This window comes from Watersipora subatra, chromosome 4 (assembly GCF_963576615.1).
Source record: "Watersipora subatra chromosome 4, tzWatSuba1.1, whole genome shotgun sequence".
Classification (NCBI taxonomy): Eukaryota; Metazoa; Bryozoa; class Gymnolaemata; order Cheilostomatida; family Watersiporidae; genus Watersipora; species Watersipora subatra.
In genome coordinates, this window is record NC_088711.1 from 19,058,165 (window position 1) to 19,077,440 (window position 19,276).

General features: G+C 33.9%; 1 protein-coding gene across 1 annotated transcript; it reads left to right on the forward strand.

Annotated features, from left to right (window-relative positions):
* Window positions 1-37: 37 nt before the first annotated feature.
* Window positions 38-17,662, forward strand: LOC137393606 (arylsulfatase B-like). Its single transcript, XM_068080237.1, has 11 exons — window positions 38-116; window positions 3,152-3,333; window positions 6,312-6,468; window positions 8,882-9,010; window positions 11,314-11,422; window positions 11,631-11,799; window positions 12,026-12,101; window positions 13,335-13,493; window positions 15,281-15,474; window positions 16,313-16,427; window positions 17,103-17,662. Exons 2-11 carry the CDS (start codon window positions 3,235-3,237, stop codon window positions 17,306-17,308), a joined length of 1,413 nt encoding a protein of 470 aa, XP_067936338.1. The 5' UTR covers window positions 38-116; window positions 3,152-3,234; the 3' UTR covers window positions 17,309-17,662.
* The last annotated feature ends 1,614 nt before the right edge of the window (window positions 17,663-19,276 follow it).

Genomic DNA, 19,276 nt, shown 5'->3' on the forward strand with positions numbered 1-19,276 from the left:
CAGTGTTTGTAAACAGAGCCGTGCGAATGCTGGTATACGAGTAGTCAGGCTCTCTGACAAGCGCTACGCCGAGCTGAAATACCATCACATCAGGGTTCAAAGGGTTATGTCTGCAGGTAAATCAGCATATCAAAAATAGCTACACGCTGATTTAGAGGCTGATTAATTCTGAAATCAGTTCGTCGAACATAATTCTGCAAAAGTCAACATACTTATCCAAGTTATGATAAAAAAAATTTTTCAACATTCACAAGGGTATGGATATGCTATCAAATGCCGGGGTCGGTCATGCATTGGCCGTTGCGGTTTTTACATTCTTGTTGCTAGCGCAGAAAATAATTAAAACAAATTCTTATAAAGATGTATATTGTATAGCATTGTGATGGATGCTGGTCCACGAACTTATTTCTGACATTTTATTATCATAATATCCGGATGTAATCACTTGTATATTTTTGGCATTGTTTTGTATATGGTTTCCTTCCATATTATACGTTTTATTGCTTATTCTTTAGCCATAACTAAGCCAATGCGTTAGCAATCACATTAATTATCTTTCTTATACAGTTTTCAATCGGTGCAATATACGGTGCGGGGAAATTATATACATACATGTATATGTACTGGTATAAAGAGAGTGCTCTCGCTAGGAAAGCAGACTTAGAGCCAATGAGTGTACACTATTATGTACACATTAAGCATACATTACACTCAATGACTCTGAGCAGACTAGTCGTATCTATGCTACTAATGGTAATGCCTTCAAATAAAACGAGCTAAACCATCTTTGCTTCCTCTTGCATTTTAATGCAGCAATTCTTGCAATCTTGATTGTGTCCCAGTAAAAGCCGTCAAAGTCCTTTACAGCATTACGCATAAAATAGATGTTGTGCTAATTATTACTTGCTTACATAGGTAACAACCAGCTTTACCATAAGAAGATGTGTATCCAATTGAAGCAAAACTTATTGTTACATAACAGTGCGGTGTCAATCAGTCAAGCAAGAGCTGTACACGAGGAGTAAACCAATCAATATCATAGAAAAACACTATATAATATTATAATTACTGGGGTTTTGACTATGCAATAACAATGTCTATGCTACATCATAAAATTATGAAAGATAGCTCTCACCTACAAGTATTAGCGAACTTGTTTTTTTAGGATGAAATAGGTACGTATAGTTATCCGTTTCCTTTGTTAACAATTTTTTGCATGTACATACATACAAAATACATTGTAATTTGCAGGTGCAGCAGTAAGAATCATATTTGTAGTTTTTATTTTTGTGTTTGCGGGTATTTGATTAAGTAACATTTTTATTAGTTAAAAAGACTTCAATGTTATTTTAGTTACAGTTTCCTGCAAGCTTGTTTCCTGCAAGCTTGTTATTTAAGTCTTAATGGTTACAGTAAAACCTCTATTTGAACACCATGGCGCTCTATTTTTGAACCCTTCCTCTATAGTAGCAGTCAATTGGATACGGCATTCAAATAGAGACTGGCGATGTATTGTTCAAATGGCTCGTCAAAATTTTAGAAAAACATAAATTCAATCAATCCTATTATGGGCAAAGCAAAAGTCGCCTATGTTTTGCTCTCTTTTTTCCGGTGGAGCAATATTAAACTTTTTGGATGCAATAAATCTGCTAACCTACCTTCAAATTTTCAAAGATCTCTTAATAAATATGCATTGAGAAATCGAGAAATATCTCTACCAGTTGATATCTATTCCTTGAGAAACATCATTTTCTATTCTGTGAATCTAACGTAACTGTAACACTAATGCTCTTGAAGGGCTTATAAAACTTGCAATGGACCTGCCTTGATATTGCAATTGACCTGCCTTGATATTATAGCCTATGTCCTTTGCAATTTGTTGGCACTTTTAATTTTTAATTCGTTCTTAATTTGTTGAAGACATGTTTATATTATACTCTCTATACTTATACTATTTACCGATGTAGCATACAAACACATTGCACTCGTTGATATGTTTGCTACACTTTGCAACTACGACTAGCTTTTTATGTGCAATTTCTAGAAGAGGAGTTAGGAGAATCGAATGATTGTATTATCAGATTACCGCAATGATGCTATCAAATACATGTAGTATGCTATAAGTTTGCAAATTTATGAGTTGTATATTGATAATCTACCAAATGCTACAAATATAAATTCATGAACAAGTGAAATAAACAAACCACACTTACAAGTATATTGCATGTCGAAACAAATTTAAAATTTTCAAAACAGAATATTCCAATTGTTTGCTCGAATAGCTGCATTCTGATTGTTGCTTTTGATGGAACAAACATCTTCTAGTTGTCCAATACCTTTCAGGATGTTTTCTGACCTCAACTTTTTTTCTGCACTGTTGAACTAGTCGATATTAGCATTTAAACAATTTTCTAGCCAAGCATAACTTTTACGCCTCGCTTTTAGCACTAGTGCAATGCACTAAGCGTAAACTTTGGCGCAGAACTTAAAAACGTTTTTTTATATATGTACATGAAAGGAAATACAACAAGGAAATACTATTAGCCTGAAACAGTTGATAACTATTTTTATGGTATTGCGTTCAATGTTCATCTACCATCAAAATTTTTAACCGTTTTTATATATATACTTTGAAGTATCAAGACCGCGTTAAACAAGGAACTACTATTAGCCTGGGACCGTTATTGATTATTTCTATGGTGTGGCTTTTAAGGTTTTACCGAAAAAACAACAAAAAGCTTTGGAGTTGGACAAAAAGAGAATTGATTAGTATTCTTGTAAACGTTTCATTATTGATACGATTTTGTGGACACTTTTGTACTGATCACTTGATATTATGGGTTCATGAATATCAAAGATAGTCAATATGGTGGTCAAATGGAAGTGCCGTTCAAATATAGGGTGGGGTTCTATTTTGCAATCCTTCTCTCATAGTGGCGGTCAAATAAAGGCGATGTTCAATTAGAGGTGGTGTTCAATTAGAGGTGGCGTTCAATTAGAAGTTTTACGGTATTTTGTTGGTTTGTCAAGAAATTTAATGATTGAGTTTATATTGTTTGAACAAAATAAACCAATGGAGATTATGCCAAAAAGTTCGAGTTCGTTACAATAGGCGTGCATTTGCATTATTACAAGCATATTTATTTTACAGTATTACACTCACTCACTAGAAGACGGATCAATAACACTGTAAACTTGCCTCTGACATGACTTGAACTGTATTTGTGTTGAGGCATGATGGAAAGAGCCATGCTATGGATATATGCGCTATTATTTCTTGCTATGAGCTTTACAGCTGCTCTGGCCGAGTCAAACTCACCACCACATATAATAGTAAGTTTTATGTATGTTAGTTCTTCTAGCCTGAATACTTGCGGCAAGATAACACTCACATTTATTAAAACAATATATATTATTTTTTAAACCACTTAATATGACAATATAGTCAATAGTGGCTTAGCATGAAATAGATAAATAATTTAAAATACAAAACCACAAAGTGGTACAAAGTACAACGTGCCAACGTATAACTTGTCATTTTGAACTTATTATTCTGTGTATTTATGTATATGCGTAAATCTCGGTTTTTATCTGTCATCTGTGTCTCCAATTATAGTGATTAAAACCTATTCATAAAAAATCCGCTTTGCATTGGGATTGAAACCGGAATCACCAGTTTTGCAACCAGGTGAGCTAACCCGTACACTGCGTTGTCCTTGCCGCGGTACTGTATAATTGTCTTATTAAAAGACTCCGGAACCATCTGGAGCGCTTTTCTACTGTCAAAATTCTCGGAAATTGCAAAATCGGCACAGCGTACATTGTGGAAGTCATTACGTGACACTGAAATTCACAGGCCCGTATTTCCTGAGGCAGCTGGGCGGCTGAGTAACCCCAACCTTTTAGTGATCTTCGGCGGCTAATTAGTAAGAATTTCAGCCTAAGCTCATTCACTTGGAATTTCCAACAACTACGTAATTACATAGCGATCTAGCGCAACGTTGCGCTCCAGCAACTAGTGATGAAGTGGAGAGGCTCACTAATCTTATCTAGTGTTATCACTTATCTCACTTATCTAGTATTAGTTTTGCCTGCCAACAATGCAGTAGGCAGAGAAGCGAATCCAAAGACTGATGAGGAACACCATGGAGGAGGCTGTCTAAATAATCATCTAATGTCACACATATATAAAGATGTTGAAATAGATACAGAATCAGTTGTAAAAGATTTCTGCCATAGACACATTGACAGAAGAAGAGCTTTTTAAAAAACAAGTGTCAAGCTACAACAATCAATCTTCTATGTACACATGTACATGTATGTTTGTGTTTGCAGGTCAAGTTTGTTGATCATTGTATTCCTATGTGGCCATAATTTAAACATAGTAAGTTTGAAGCAGTCCAAGTAATCTATTTGTTGTCTTTCCCTGGTGCATGTAATATATTATTTAAACTTATTTATGTAACTGAAACAGGTACTCTTAAATTTAAATTTTAAAAGACAAATGTCAAGCTATAACAATTAATCTTTTATGTACACATGTACATGTATGTTTATGAATATAAATGTAAATATACATATATATATATATTAATATATATATATATATATATATATATATATATATATATATATATATATATATATATATATATATATATATATATATATATATATATATATATATGGGTTACAACTCAAAACCATGTAATTCTGTAGCTAGCTCTCTTTGCAAGACTTGAAATGAATCACCTTGGCAGGACCTGAATATCCACCTTGAAAGTTGACTTGCAACAAAATTCACATTACAGTTATTAGATATGAAAAAATTCACCGTATCTTACTCTGTTGTGTTATAGGTTCAAAATATGTGGAAATGTGATTACAAGCTCTTAAAAGCTCAAAAACAAACAGTTAATCACAGCCTTCACGAGACCGCCGTAGTTTAGATTCTCTTTCCAACACGGCTCAAATGTGACGTAGTTGTGATAGATGGTTTCTGTTTACACTTTCATGCAACCTTCTTCATCGAAATATTTTTACAAATATACTTCACGCATTCATTAAAACCATGTCTATTGTTCTTATGAGTCTGTTTTATCATCATTGTAATGCTGTCACTTTTAGCAGTGATATCTTAGAACTTATCGTAAAAATTCGTTTAATTTTTTAGCCTTAGCTTGAAGGAGTACATATCATTGTCTGATAATCATGACGAGCCTGTTGGTCACTTGTGATAATCGAAAAGTGCTGCAGAAATTATTTGCGAAGTATTGGGTCACATGATCAGATTACGACTTGCCTATTTGACTAAGCCGAAACAAAACTGTAAAGTAGCGAGCATCTTTATTTGATACGGGATCTTCGGTAAAACCCTAAGTGTTTGTCATAAACTAGTGCTACGATAAGTTTTATATTGAGCCTTTTATTGGCCTTTCAATTCAGGTGAGAACATCATGTGACAAGACAATAACCAAATTTCATGACTACGTCAAAGAAATAAAGAGATTCCAATCTACGGCGGCTTTTCGTTTTTGAGCTTTTAAGAGCTTGTAATCACTTTTCCACATATTTGGAACCTACAACACAAGAGAGTAAGACATGGTGAATCTTTTGATATCAAATAACTGTAATGTGAATTTTTTCGCAAGTCAACCTTTAAATAATACAAGATACACTTTAAAATGCTCTATATTCGCTCTTAATTCTCAAAATTTTCTTGGGGCGGGCCCCCGAACCCCCCTTCTCTGGGAGGGCACTTCAGCTCCCCTCCCAGATCCTCCCCGCACAGCCGAGCGAGTCGGTCTTCAGCAACTACTAATTGACAGTCTCCTGACCACTTTTTCTTTGGACAATACAGCCCTGCCTTGCCATGTCATATTTTTGGAATAATTGTGCACATCCTTACGCAGCTCTTGCCAAAATTCTATTGGTTAATACTAGCACACTTGAAGATCTTGGCTCATGAGAAATCATAATAGATTAAAAGCAAAATTGTAAGCACGGCTTTTATTATAGTAAAGATTTAGACTAGCTTAAGCTACTAGTTTAAATTGCTCAAATTTATTGGGTAAAAGAACTTACCCAATGACAACCACATTACCTTTTTATTATTCATAAGCTGTTTTAATTACCCGTGCTACACCAGGTATTCACCTAGTCTAGTATAAGATATCGGAACAAAAGTATATTTTTAAAGCTGAAGTAAAATTATTAAGCAAAATTTTTTGCTTTCTCTCACAACTTTTCACAGGGTTCCTGCAAACAACTTAAAAAATACCTGTTGTGCCAGACATGTTTCTTGTTTTTAGTTTATATTAGCTGATGATTATGGGTTTAACGACATCGGTTACCATACAAAAAAGATATTTACACCCAACTTGGATCAGATGGCATCAGATGGGGTAAAACTAGAGAATTATTACGTACAACCTATATGCACACCAACCCGCAGTCAGCTTCTTTCAGGTAAAAATTCTGTAACAATTTTTTTCTGTTGTTAAATGGCTGATATTTTCATGCCAAAAACACGATATTGCTTGTTCTACTTTCACAAAATCTTGGTGGCACTATGATTTTACTCAAAATAGGAAATAATCTCAATAAAAGTGGGCATGAACTACACTAGCTGTTTTTCGTTTGTATTGGCCTCGATATTTGTCATCTTCTAATCTCATTTGCAGCGTAGGACATTTTAAAAAGAAGGAGAGTTTGTAAACATTGTTAAAACAGTGATTAAATATACTGCAGATGTACAAATAGTTGCTAGCAATATGTTTTCTTTATCAAAGAGGTTCTGTATTAGCAATAACAAATTTTACATGACCCTTCCTGACTGTATACTTAAACAACTTACTGCAAGTTAGATACCATTTAAGTAGCTTGTTTTAAAAGTACCAGATTTCTTTGTTTCGGTACCTGCAGCAACCCCTAAAGTTCATGCCTCTTGTCTTTCCAAACATCAGCAACTAAAGTTGGCCATCTAAGTGTCTACCAATTCTTTGCATAAAATATTTTCTCTTCTAATTTATACGTTTTCTAAGGTCTTCTTCAATATCCAGAAATCAACCAAAACTGGCTTATGAGTTGTCTCAAGCAACAGATGTATTCTCAAAATTACAAGAAAACAGATATTTTGTGATAAGTCCACATTTTCTGACAGCAAATAGAATTACTAATGTTTTCAAGTCCCCAATCTTGCCAAATATAGATGTTTTTCTGTATTTTTATTACCTTAACTCCATGTATGAGCAGCAAGAGGAGAGGAAACCAAAATTATTATTGTTCTCATTACTAGTACTAGTGCCCTGGTAGTTCATTGCGCCGTGGGAGATCATCATGTGTAGTAACTATGTGAATAATTATTCCCTGATGCAGCAGGGTGATTGAATAGTGCAGTTGGTAGAGCGCTTGCCTTCTGATCTGATTGCTCTGGTTTGATTTCTGTGTGAGGTCATCTTTTCTTCGTAACATAGCGTGGTTAAGGACATGGCTTATTTCATAGCAAGGATTACCGGGCCTCCGGTAGTCTCAGGGGCTGTGGGAAATCATCAGGTACACCAATAAAGCACAGAGAGAAACTGTTTGCACAATTATTCGAAAAAACCCAGAAGGGGTCGGTTGATTAGTGAAATGTATTAAAGTATCGAGCTACTAAAGTGAAAGTACTAAGATGCTAATAAATGAAAAGTTAGAATTGATTTGTATGAAGTAGTCAGTAATAAAGTCAGTTTGAATACACTATACCGCTCGAATCAAAATTTATTTAAAAGTAGATACTTTGTGTCAATAACAGAAAGGTTTAGTGGCTGGTTATTCTTAAAATAGTGACACGGTTGGATGCGATTTCATCTCATAGAAATCTTCACTTTTCAGGACTAGTAGAAATCTAACAGAACCAAATCTCTGAAAGTGTACCAAGAGTTTAAAATGAGCCTGTTTTTAACTTCTAACCCACAAGGTAGCCATTATTATTAGCCATCCTTTCTGTTGTGAAGCTAATAAAGAAACCACCAACTCTGAGTATAACTTGTAGTTCTAAGCTAAGCTCGCTAGTAAGGCATTCAGGCATTCCCTGCATCATCTGATGTATTTAATAAAGCTGTTAACGGCAAGTTATTATTTTCAATATAATGGTTGTATGGCAATACAAAGATTGATCAATATAACAAGCATCAGCCATTAGTTTAGGTTAAAAATCAATAAAAGAAGAGAAATTCTTGTTTCTGTGCATGAGTAGTCAATAGACAGACACTTATGTGTATATGTTGATGATCAGCTAATCGGTGTGGTTCATTGCACAACTAAAAGTTGATTTGAGCGATAGTGTGCATGGGCCTTAACAGGGGCTTTGCATCTTTAAGGAATATAATTAAGATTTGCAACTATAAACTGGCTATCTGCTAAAACATGCAGCTAGAGTTAGACAGATAATCTGTTCTTCACAAAGCTGTAAAATTCTAATTGTGTTAAGAGTGAGAGAAAAGTTCACAACACCAACTGTTGTTTAGACTCATTTTCCTTTTGTAATTCAATTATTTTTAAAGGTTTTGCCTTCTGTGAGAATCTAGTCTCTTGGCTGGACAAACCATGCTGTGTCAACAAAAATGCTGCAATTCTGCTACCAGCATTTGCTACTTGCATGACCCAAGAACCACAATTTATTACCAGTACTTTTAAAAATATAATTTTCAATAACAAAAGTACCAAAACCATTGTTTTTATAATTAACTTAACCGTTACCAGTACATACATTGACATATACTGGCAGGTACTCATCTTCACAGATACTCTCCAAATCTCTCCCACCGTATCGTTAAGCGAACCTTCAGTTTTGCATAGAGCCGACTCTATTAGTTTATCATGGCTGGTTTTATGACAGGAAGATACCAGATACACACAGGACTTCAGCACGGTATCCTAACCAATTGTGGTCAGAAGGGACTTCCACTTGACCACCCAACAATTGCTGATAAGCTTAAGGAATCTGGCTATAGAACCCACATGGTTGGTAAGTAGAAACCTACTTTCAGCTACCAGTTGACTAGACCTTGTTGTGCCAATTGAAATTGTGATTTGTAACTTTAAAAAATAAAATGATTTACTGGGCCAAGTTTTATATCTTACGTTTTTTCTAGCGTCATCGATAGTATTTTCAAAACAATACGTCTTCACAAATCAGTGCAGTCCCAATATGATTTTTATGATATTGGGACTGCACATACTAGGACTGACAAATAGTTTTAACCATTATTAGTTTTGAAACAATTTTGTTAATCGAATCATTGTGAATCGGAGTTGTCTGCACTACTAAAAAGCACATATGTTGGTTAAATAGATGGTCTATCAAGGTTGAGTCTAGGTGTAGGTGTTCTAGCAAGCAGTAGGCGTAATTTTGGCAGTTTGAAATATAGGGTTGTTGTCTATGTATGAGCAGAACTAAGTTAATTCCTCCTTTTAGTTTTGCCATGTATAACTTTTGGCCACCATGGCTTTAAATAATATGCAAACTGATTCTCCAGATATATCATTTATTTGTTTGATAGCTGTATGATTTTTCATATAACTTATTTAAGTGCTTAATGCCTTTTAATTTGGCCTATTGGATAACGCAAAGATTTTGCATTTGATTTTTTAGATAGATCTAGGAATTGTTCCTCAAATTACCTGAGCAAAAAGTAACCTAATATCATTACTGGCATATAACAGAACACAACCCTGAATATATGTCTGAGGCATTACTCTCTGTTTTATGACATTCCCAAATTGTATGCATACGCATTACATATAATATGCCTTCATGATTGCTAGTATGTATTTGCATACATATTACATGCAATACAGTTTGGTGATTTTTGGCATGTAATTTTTAGCATATGGCTGTTTGTAAACTCAATCAGTTTTCTGTTTTGATATCGTTCTGCTTATTGGATCATTTCTCAGCAAATGGCCCGTTTGATAACAATAGTAAGCACGCCATTGGTTTATTTAGCTATTGGGCAGATGTCAAGATAGGTCGATCTGCTTCGTTCGAATGGCTATATAAAAGCTTTCGGTATTAGAAATTGTCCAACTTGCTGCAAAAAATACAAACTACTTTAATTGTACTCATAAACAACCGCATGAAAATAGGAAAGTTTATTTCGAAAAGGTCTTTAACTTTTTTGATGCTCATGTTTGCATCATTGACTGCAAGTGCTTTACTAGCTGTGACCATCCTACCCTACTTTGTTTAAAATTTTGAAGTTTAGTTATAAGTTAACCTGGTTCTCAACTGAACTTGTGGCATTTACATTTATGTGATAAAACAAAATAGAATTTGGGTCTATCATGTCAGAGGAGAAAGGAAACTTAGATTGAAATAGACTGTGTCTACCATCTTTGATTTTAATAGTAAAATAATGTTTACTTTTTTATCTTTGTTTGACTTTTCCAATTTCTTTTCCTTTTCAATAGCTCTCTCAAATAATCTATTTAGTTATATTGTATTATACACTTCTCCAAAAATGTAGAACTTCATCGGAATTGTTATAAACAAAGTTTCACACAAAATTTCTATTATTTACATGTTAGTGAATAAGGCATTTGTGCATACTCTCCATTATCTGGCCTATTCAACAAATCTGCTAAGTTATTATGCTCCATATAATGCTAGTATTGAACTATAAGCCTTGATTAAAATAACAAGCATCAGCCAATAATTTAGGTTAAAAATCAAAAGGAAAGAGAGGTTCTTGTTTCTGTGCAAGGATAAAGTCAATAAACAGCTAAACAACACTTGTGGGTAATATTCAATACAAGGATTCAATATAATTTGACAGACATTGGTATCGACTAATCAAAAGTCAGTCGATGATGAATCTTGTTTGTTTAGTTACTAAATTTGTTGTCTGATTTGTTAATTATGCATGAGGATATACGGTTGGTGTAAAGAAGTGTTAAATTTGTGTGAGGGTTTGAAATGTTAAAAAACTAACTATGCAAAGTTAATAAAAGAAATAAAACAGAAAAGGATAGAAAAAAATACCATTCTATTTCAAGTTACTGTTTATATGAACCGATATGCTGCTGAGAGCAAGTTGTATACTTGTAATAGTAGTACTAATTTTTATGTAGTGCTAATTACTTGCATGTAATATTTAATGCAATGATTGGGTATAAATTGTTAAATTATTACAATCTATAGTTATGTTGCAAGAGCCTCATGCTGAGATATAAAAATTCCTGTCCCACAGACAAACTTTATATTTCATTTTTCTAAAAGAACTTGGGTTTCGAACAAATTTTATTTCTATATATTGCGTGTTATTGTAGGTAAATGGCACATTGGCCAGAGCTCTATAGAATACACACCTACTAGACGGGGGTTTGACACTTTTCTTGGATACCTTGGTGGATATGAAGACTATTATTCTCGGAAATCGTATGCTCTAAACTTTTAAAATAACTAATTGTTTTATCACAATAATTCAGCAACATGTTATATTTACCATTCATATAATTCAATATTTTCATTGATTGTTCGGAAGCTGCTGACGAAAGTTGATAAAAGTTTGCAATATATATTATGTAAGCAAGAATATCATGTGAATATTGAATCATTAATTCTGTTTGACATTTTTTAACTATAGGTCTAACGGTTATGACTTTTTCCTCAACGAGCAAATGTATCGAGAAACAGAAGGCAGGTATTCAGTAGACGTATTTACAGAAAGAGCTCAAGCGATTATCGAGGAACACAACTCCACAACACCTCTGTTTCTATATCTCGCGTACCAAAGTGTTCATGGACCTTTGCAAGTAGGTCTTTGCAATGAACTTAATCCCTACGACATATTAACACTATGTGATAGGCTTAGCAAAAATATGAGTGATCAATGAAAGACTTTAGTTTTTAATGAAAAGACGATTCTTAAAACAATACATGGTTGATGTGTTGTTTCTAAAACATACCAATATGCTAATTGAGTTATATGTAAACCTTTTAAAGCATCTCCCATTAATTGAATTTTCTTTCTGGTTTCAGGTACCGAGCAACTACACCATACCTTATGAGTCAATTAAAAACAAGAAAAGACAAACCTACGCAGGGATGGTTGCAGGTTGGTACCAGATTTAAATATATTAGTAACAGCTCAGTCGGAGGTTTAAAGTTTGAGCTATTCACAAGACATTCAGGAGTTATGTGCAGCAACTCCACGAACAAAAAAATTAAAAATCTTATGAGAAGAATTTTTTTTAAATGTATAGTTTATCTTTTATTTAATCTCAACCCATGAAAAGGCTAAGACCTATCCCAACAGCCATTTTTTAAAAGAGGCATATTTTAAGGACAACCTAGGTAGAGCACATTTATCTGACACACATTGAATATGAGGAGCTACGGCCAGAGTAACAAATGGTCATTCGAATAGCAAATATTAGAGTCAATAATTAGAATAGTGTGATGGAAAACATCGCGAACAGAGCCGGTGCCGGCGTGATAATCGGTTGCCGAGCCAGGCCTCACATAGAGGGCAAAGATGTCTCAGCAGTCTATGGGTCACGTAGGCAGAACAAAGAATAAAGTGTTACGGTGGGAAGCAGAAACCGCAAGGGGGTGGAGCCAAAAGACGAGAAGGTTATAAAAGGAAGAGCGTGTTAGAGAAGCAGGCAGAGCAGCGCAGCTACCTGCATAAAATATAGACATTGCGCATTGGTGCTTGTTAATTCTTTATGTATGCATGCTTTGACCACTTTTATGATGATGCAAATATATTTATTCTATAAATATATGTTTATACTCTGATAAAAAGTCGGTTTTCTTTATTTACTCAGCTTGTGGATAAAGTGAAGGTGGCACGGCAAAATCTGTCACAATATATAGTATTCTCAAATATGTTGATCACGTGTATTGAATGAAACAAACTCTGATAGAGTTTTATAAACTAGGGTTTGAAATACTGAGAGCCAGTAATACTGTAACTAGTCCTAAGAGATCAGCTGTAGGCTAGAGGTCTATAATGCCTGACTTTCAAGCAACAAGTGGGAGGGGGTTCATTTCCCAAAACCATGCAACCTCAAATTGCTCTCTGCAACTGGCCATGTCTCCAGTTGTTCAGGTTCCTTTGCCATTAGACTCACACATATCCTGCCAAGATCACAGAGCCATCGTATGTGCAACATTGATCTTGAAAACATGTGCAACTTTTGCAGCTTCTGCAGACATCATTATCGTTTTTGGGGGAATTGCTTTGTAAGCATAACCAACCCAAAGCATATATTAATAAAAATTTAGTAAAATATTTAACGAGAGTTTGTCTCCAAAAGGCATAGACGTTGATATTTTTATTTAGCTATGGATGAAGGCATTGGAAAGCTTATGGATACATTAAAAGCATCATCTTTGTGGAACAATACCCTGGTTATATTCTCTACTGATAATGGAGGTGCGACGAATGTTGGTGCCAGCAATTTCCCATTAAGAGCTGGAAAAGGATCCTACTACGAGGGTGGTAAGATTGTTTCCAACTCTATTTATCCTGAGTTTACCAGTACACTAAATCTATCAGCGCTGAAGTCTTTAGGGTAAACCATGTGAGGGTATTTTTTGCATTGTTTAGTTAGCTAGCGCTGGTTAGTTCTCGGCAGCTGCTAATAACACAGGCTGTTTTATTACAATACAATAAAATACAAGCGTTATCTGTAAGAGTTACGTTTTTTTGCCATTCCACGATTCACAAAGTCTGTTAATATTAGATGAAGGTTTAATGCATATTTTTATAAGGTAATATACACTTTACAAACTTTTAAACCTTTTAATTTCTTTTAATTATTAATACACATTTATTTATTATTATTATTTGTTTCACTGTAATGATTAAGTAAACACACATTTGCTTTTTACCTCAATAATACTTTTTAATACAAACAAAGCATCAAGGAAAGCACCTTGTGTTATCGTAACTCCATTTCTCCTAGAGAGTTTGGAGGTAGCATCATTTTTTTGTGAGACTTGGTTTTACATTTTGGATGCCTTCTTTTATAGCGTGGTTACTGGCAGCCATTTCTTCTAATTTTATAATGAGCTGTAGAAAAAGCTGAGGTAGTCAACCAATAGCAGCCCAGCTTACTGTTAGTTTAATCAACATTCAATAAGCCCAGTTAGGAGAGTAGATAAAGCAGACATCACGGAAGGAGTTTAGCCTCCTTGGCTCAAATTCGGTTCAGCATAATCAACGGGACATGACAAATTTAAACGTAAATTTAAATTTGCATATAAATTTGTCATATTAAATAATTATTTTATAAACTTGTCATAAATATAACAAATGTAGGTGTAGAATAACCAGTTTAGAAATAAAAGTAAAATTTTGGATATCATTTCTTCGACTGTAATTCAGGACAATCCATCAAAGATAATTTCTATAATTAGATTGTTTATGTGTTGGCATGTCAGCTCAGCAAAATCTTTTGCATAGTTTTATGAAATCATTAACAATAGTCAATGTGAGAAACATCATTTTCTATTTTTTGAATTTAAGGTAACTGCAACACTAATGCTCTTGAAGGGCTTATAAAACTTTCTCATTCTTCCAGAATATCAGTGACTACATCATTACTATCAAACGGTTTTAAATATATTATTGAATACAACAAGAATACTTCGCAAACATTAATCATCAATTTTGCTAGCTTACCCTACTCTCATATTGCTATCGGCTCACCTTCTCATGTGGACTTAACACAGAATGTATCATGCTTTACAGAATGATTGGAGTAATATCAATGCATTGAAATGGAAATTTTCTGTTCAACAGACTTCACAAAATGTAGAAAATCAATATAAAAATCTAATTGCAGTGCCGCGTTTGAAATGGTCGTAATCCAGCAGCCCTTTTTTCGTTTGTCCTTTTATCAATGTTAAGGTAACTGCAACACTAATGCTCTTGAAGGGCTTATAAAACTTTCTCATTCTTCCAGAATATTTGTATTTATCCTTCCTAACTCATGACAAACATCGGTTTTATTTCATGAAATCAACATATTACATTCACCATCATATGTTTCAGTTTATGAACTTTCTGTTCTCACAACCTACAGTTCACCATCCTGACTCCTCTACCATACTACTAGGTTACCAACTTTTAAATCACTTGTTAAACTCACTCAATAGTTCTTGATTTCTGTCTTCTCATTTTTTTGCATGTAACAAAAACTATTTTGTTGATGATTAGTGATGCTAAAAAAAGGTTTTATCTACATGCATATGTACCATGTGAACTGTTGATATTTACCAAAGGGATCCGAGGAATTGGCTTTGTGACTGGACCATTGGTGAGCGCTGCCGCGGGACAAGTAAACCATGAGCTTATTCATGTTAGTGATTGGTTTCCTACGCTGATGTATCTGGCTGGAGGCTCTATCGACAATGAGGAGTTGGATGGCTACAATGTTTGGGAGGCCATTTTAGGCAGACAAAAGAGTCCTCGATATGTAAGTTTATAGAGATGTCATTGTAACCTTAAACTTTTAAACTGGATTCAACTCAAACCCCTGTGAGTCATCTAAAATAGTTAAAAAAGCTGGTTAAGAGATCAACTAGTAACAGCGTCATAAATGAAACTGTTTTGATTTAAAATATTCAAACAAGCGAGGTTCGCTAACTGGTTTTTGTCCTGGTGACAATATGGCTTTAAACTTTGGCTGCAATAAATTTTTTTAAATCACTGTTGATAAAGATTTTATAGTACATAGTTAAAAACTTTAGCTTTAGTTAAAAAAGTTAAATTTGAAGTTTTTCATGAATCTTTTTATTTTAGTGACAGTTTCCTGCAAGCCTGTTTTTTCAGTTTTGTTGTTTTCTAAGCTATTTTTTGCTGTTTCCTCTGTAGGCTTGATAGCTTTATAACATGCACTGAGAACAAGCCTGATGGTTACCTTATACTAACATTGTCATAAACATAGATTAGCGTTTTGATTCCAAGTTTCTAATTCTTTTATGTATATGATCTATTATTCAATTACTAGATTCTTAAAATATTGTTGTAGTTTTTTAATTTTTAAAAGAAAATCAATAAGAGCCACTTAAGTAACCTTATGGTGAATATAAAACCTTATGGTGACCTTATAACCTTATGGTGACCTTAAAACCTTATGGTGACCTTTTTACCTTATGGTGACCTTATTACCTTTTGGTGACCTTATAACCCAAAGGTGACCTTATAACCTTATAGTGACCTTATAACCTTATGGTGACCCTATAACCTTATGGTGACCTTATAACTTTATGGCGACATATTAGAGTTTAACTGAAAAAATATTTGTTTTACAGGAAATCTTACACAACATCGATCCCTTCAACTCCAACTTTCTTGAGTCCGAATCAAAAATATTTGACACGACAGCCCCGGCAGCTCTTCGTCTTGGTGATTTCAAGATCTTAACCGGTAAGTAATTTTTATGAGGTCTGCCTATTGAAAAATCACATTGGATATTCTGGTGAATTTATATTCCTTCTCGACAGAAATCCATGGTGTTCTGTGGTGTAGGGAGACAGTTCCAATCTTAAGACTTAAATCATTACATTGCATGCCAACTCACCATTGACACAATTATTCCCAGGCTTTAGAAGGTGGCTGATTGGCTGAGATAACAGCCTAACAAGCTAAATATCATGGATTTCAACCTAACATTGGTCAACATTTTATTCGTTTTCTTAAATGCATGTACAGAATTTTGTAATTCCGTGAAAGCTGGTGCATTTAAAACAACTGCTATTGTAACACAAAAATAAAAGATTTTGTCATCCACACTGCACTTCACTTTTTAACACCGGTTCAGAAATCACCTTTTATTAGCAGCAAATATGTGGGTGATCTCTCTGAATCTGATATAAAGCTGATTTAAGATAGAAGAAGGAGTTACAATAGAAATTGTAATCTGGCTAATGGGGACTGCTCATTTCAAAAAATCAAATATACATGAATTATTTCTTATTTATCAATTATGGAAGGCTTTGAATTGAGATATGTAGCTACTATTTAAAATGACTAGTGGCAATCAAGAAAGATAGATGGGATTATTTCTCTTTTTTATCTATTTTCTTTTTGGCATCATTGTAGGTCAGCGACTTAAGGCTCGCCAAAAGACGTACCAGCTGTTTAACATAGCTAATGATCCACATGAAACACATGAATTAGATGGGCAGGAGTATTCAGATGTTGTACACAGAATGCTTCTTAGGCTATCCTATTGGAATTCTACAGCAGTTCCAATGCTCTCTAGAGAAAAAATAGCATCTTGCTTTTCATGGTTGAAACAAGGGTAAAGACTTTTGTGAAAATCTTGGCTACTTTGATCAAATGTGCACAGTTTTTAAGCTTAACTCATCCCACTTGTTTTTATATAATGACTGTAATATTGTAATATTATATTAATTTAATTTCAGGTGCATTGTTTTGTAAACACGTTTACTTTTATCAAATCATACGGGTACTTTTAGAAAATGCTCTCACTGTTACATTGATAACAAAGTTGTGCTGTGCAGAACCTGTGGCACTTTTTTCCTAAAGGTTTTTTCACAGTTTTTCTAAAAGGCCTCCTATTCTCATACCTTGTAGCATCAACAGAATATTTTTATGACAGTGATATATAGTTCAATTCACTAGTTCGTAATTTGCATGACAAGAAAGTTCAGTTTTTAACAAAAAAATGTGGATGTTTTATATATTTTAGAACATTTTGAGAAGTAATAAATCTTTTGTGATATGAATTGTCTTCTCTTGCTTAGCTTTTACACAGTCTCACTATAATGCAGCTGATCTGGTATTCACACATTTGTTCACACGAGTGTATGAAGCAAAAATGTGCAAAAGTTTTCATTTTTGACACAGCTACAGTAACTAAAAGTAAGGACATTTTAAATGTCTGGTTTTTGTAATAGTTAACTCTCAAACTCCCGCAATGGTCCTATAATGTTTCGTAATGACAAACCTCAGTATGTAAGATTTGGATCTTTAAGAATTGTGTTCTTGAGATAAGTAGAGTTGAAAACAAAACACTTACAATTAAAAAGGTACCGATAATTTCAGATAAAATTTACTAACATTTTGTGCGAGTTCACCATCAATGATACCAATTTATGCAAGTGTAGCTCATAGTTTATTTAAATAAGAATAACCATTAGATGTTTGTTATTCACCGGTGTTTCTGCACATGCTTAAGCACGACAAATGATTAAAGTGATTCCTTGAAAAAAATACTTAAGATTAAAATAAAATTGTCTTAACAGTAACTGCTTTACTACAAACCATAGATCTTTATACCTCGTACAAAGTATAGTATAGTATAGTGGTTGTATTGCTATACAATGGAACAATAGTAGTCATACTCATTACATCGGCTATTGTACAAATATTGTTGGTTAATTCTAGCATGCTTAAAGATCATTGAGGTCTCCAGAAGTTTTAGTAGAACTCTTATATATTTAAATCAAAGGAAGCATGAAAGTATCAATTATCTATTTACTACAAGCCTTAGAGGTTGCACAATAGCTAGGGGTCCCCTTCCTTCTCTTCTAAGCTTATTTTCTAGTTCCTTGCTGCTCTTTAACGTAACTTGATACAATTGTCAGCATTATGGCAGAGTCATGTGTAACATTAAAAAATTATACGTAAGCACATCTCTCAGAAGGTAAGGGTTTTCAAGAAAATAACAAAGCGGAATAATGTTGAAGCAAAATTTCAGATTTGTGAAATGGGACCTTAATAGTATTACCTCCTAACAAAGCCACGGAAATACATGTTGACAACATTTAGTTTTTACTAGGAGATAAAGAAGGAACCTATAATAATGATAGTAAGAACATGCATTTTAAACTCATCTTATAGAACTGTTGTTCTGATCTCGATAGGTTTCCTTTTAATACGGAAGAGTGTCAAACTATCAGAATTTATTCAAATTGAAATGCAGGATAACTTTTCAGTCATGCCGTGTTTTGAATGAGCCCAACTATGTAGTCAAAAATTGGGGATTTTTGTATGCCAATATTCCACAGAACTAGACTGTGGCATCATAAGCAATTTATGAGTTAGCCAATTCTGTCTCAGGTTAATCAATTTTCTTTATTTCATCAGTAAAATTTAAAAAATGGTTGGTTTTCTGTTGATACTAAACGCTAGATCTAAAACTGTTTATGAGTTGTTTAAAAGCATATTATATAAAGTTCGGTTGCACTAAACCAAATTGTACAGACTTCCTTTTTACATTATATTTTCCACTATTTCAGGTATACATG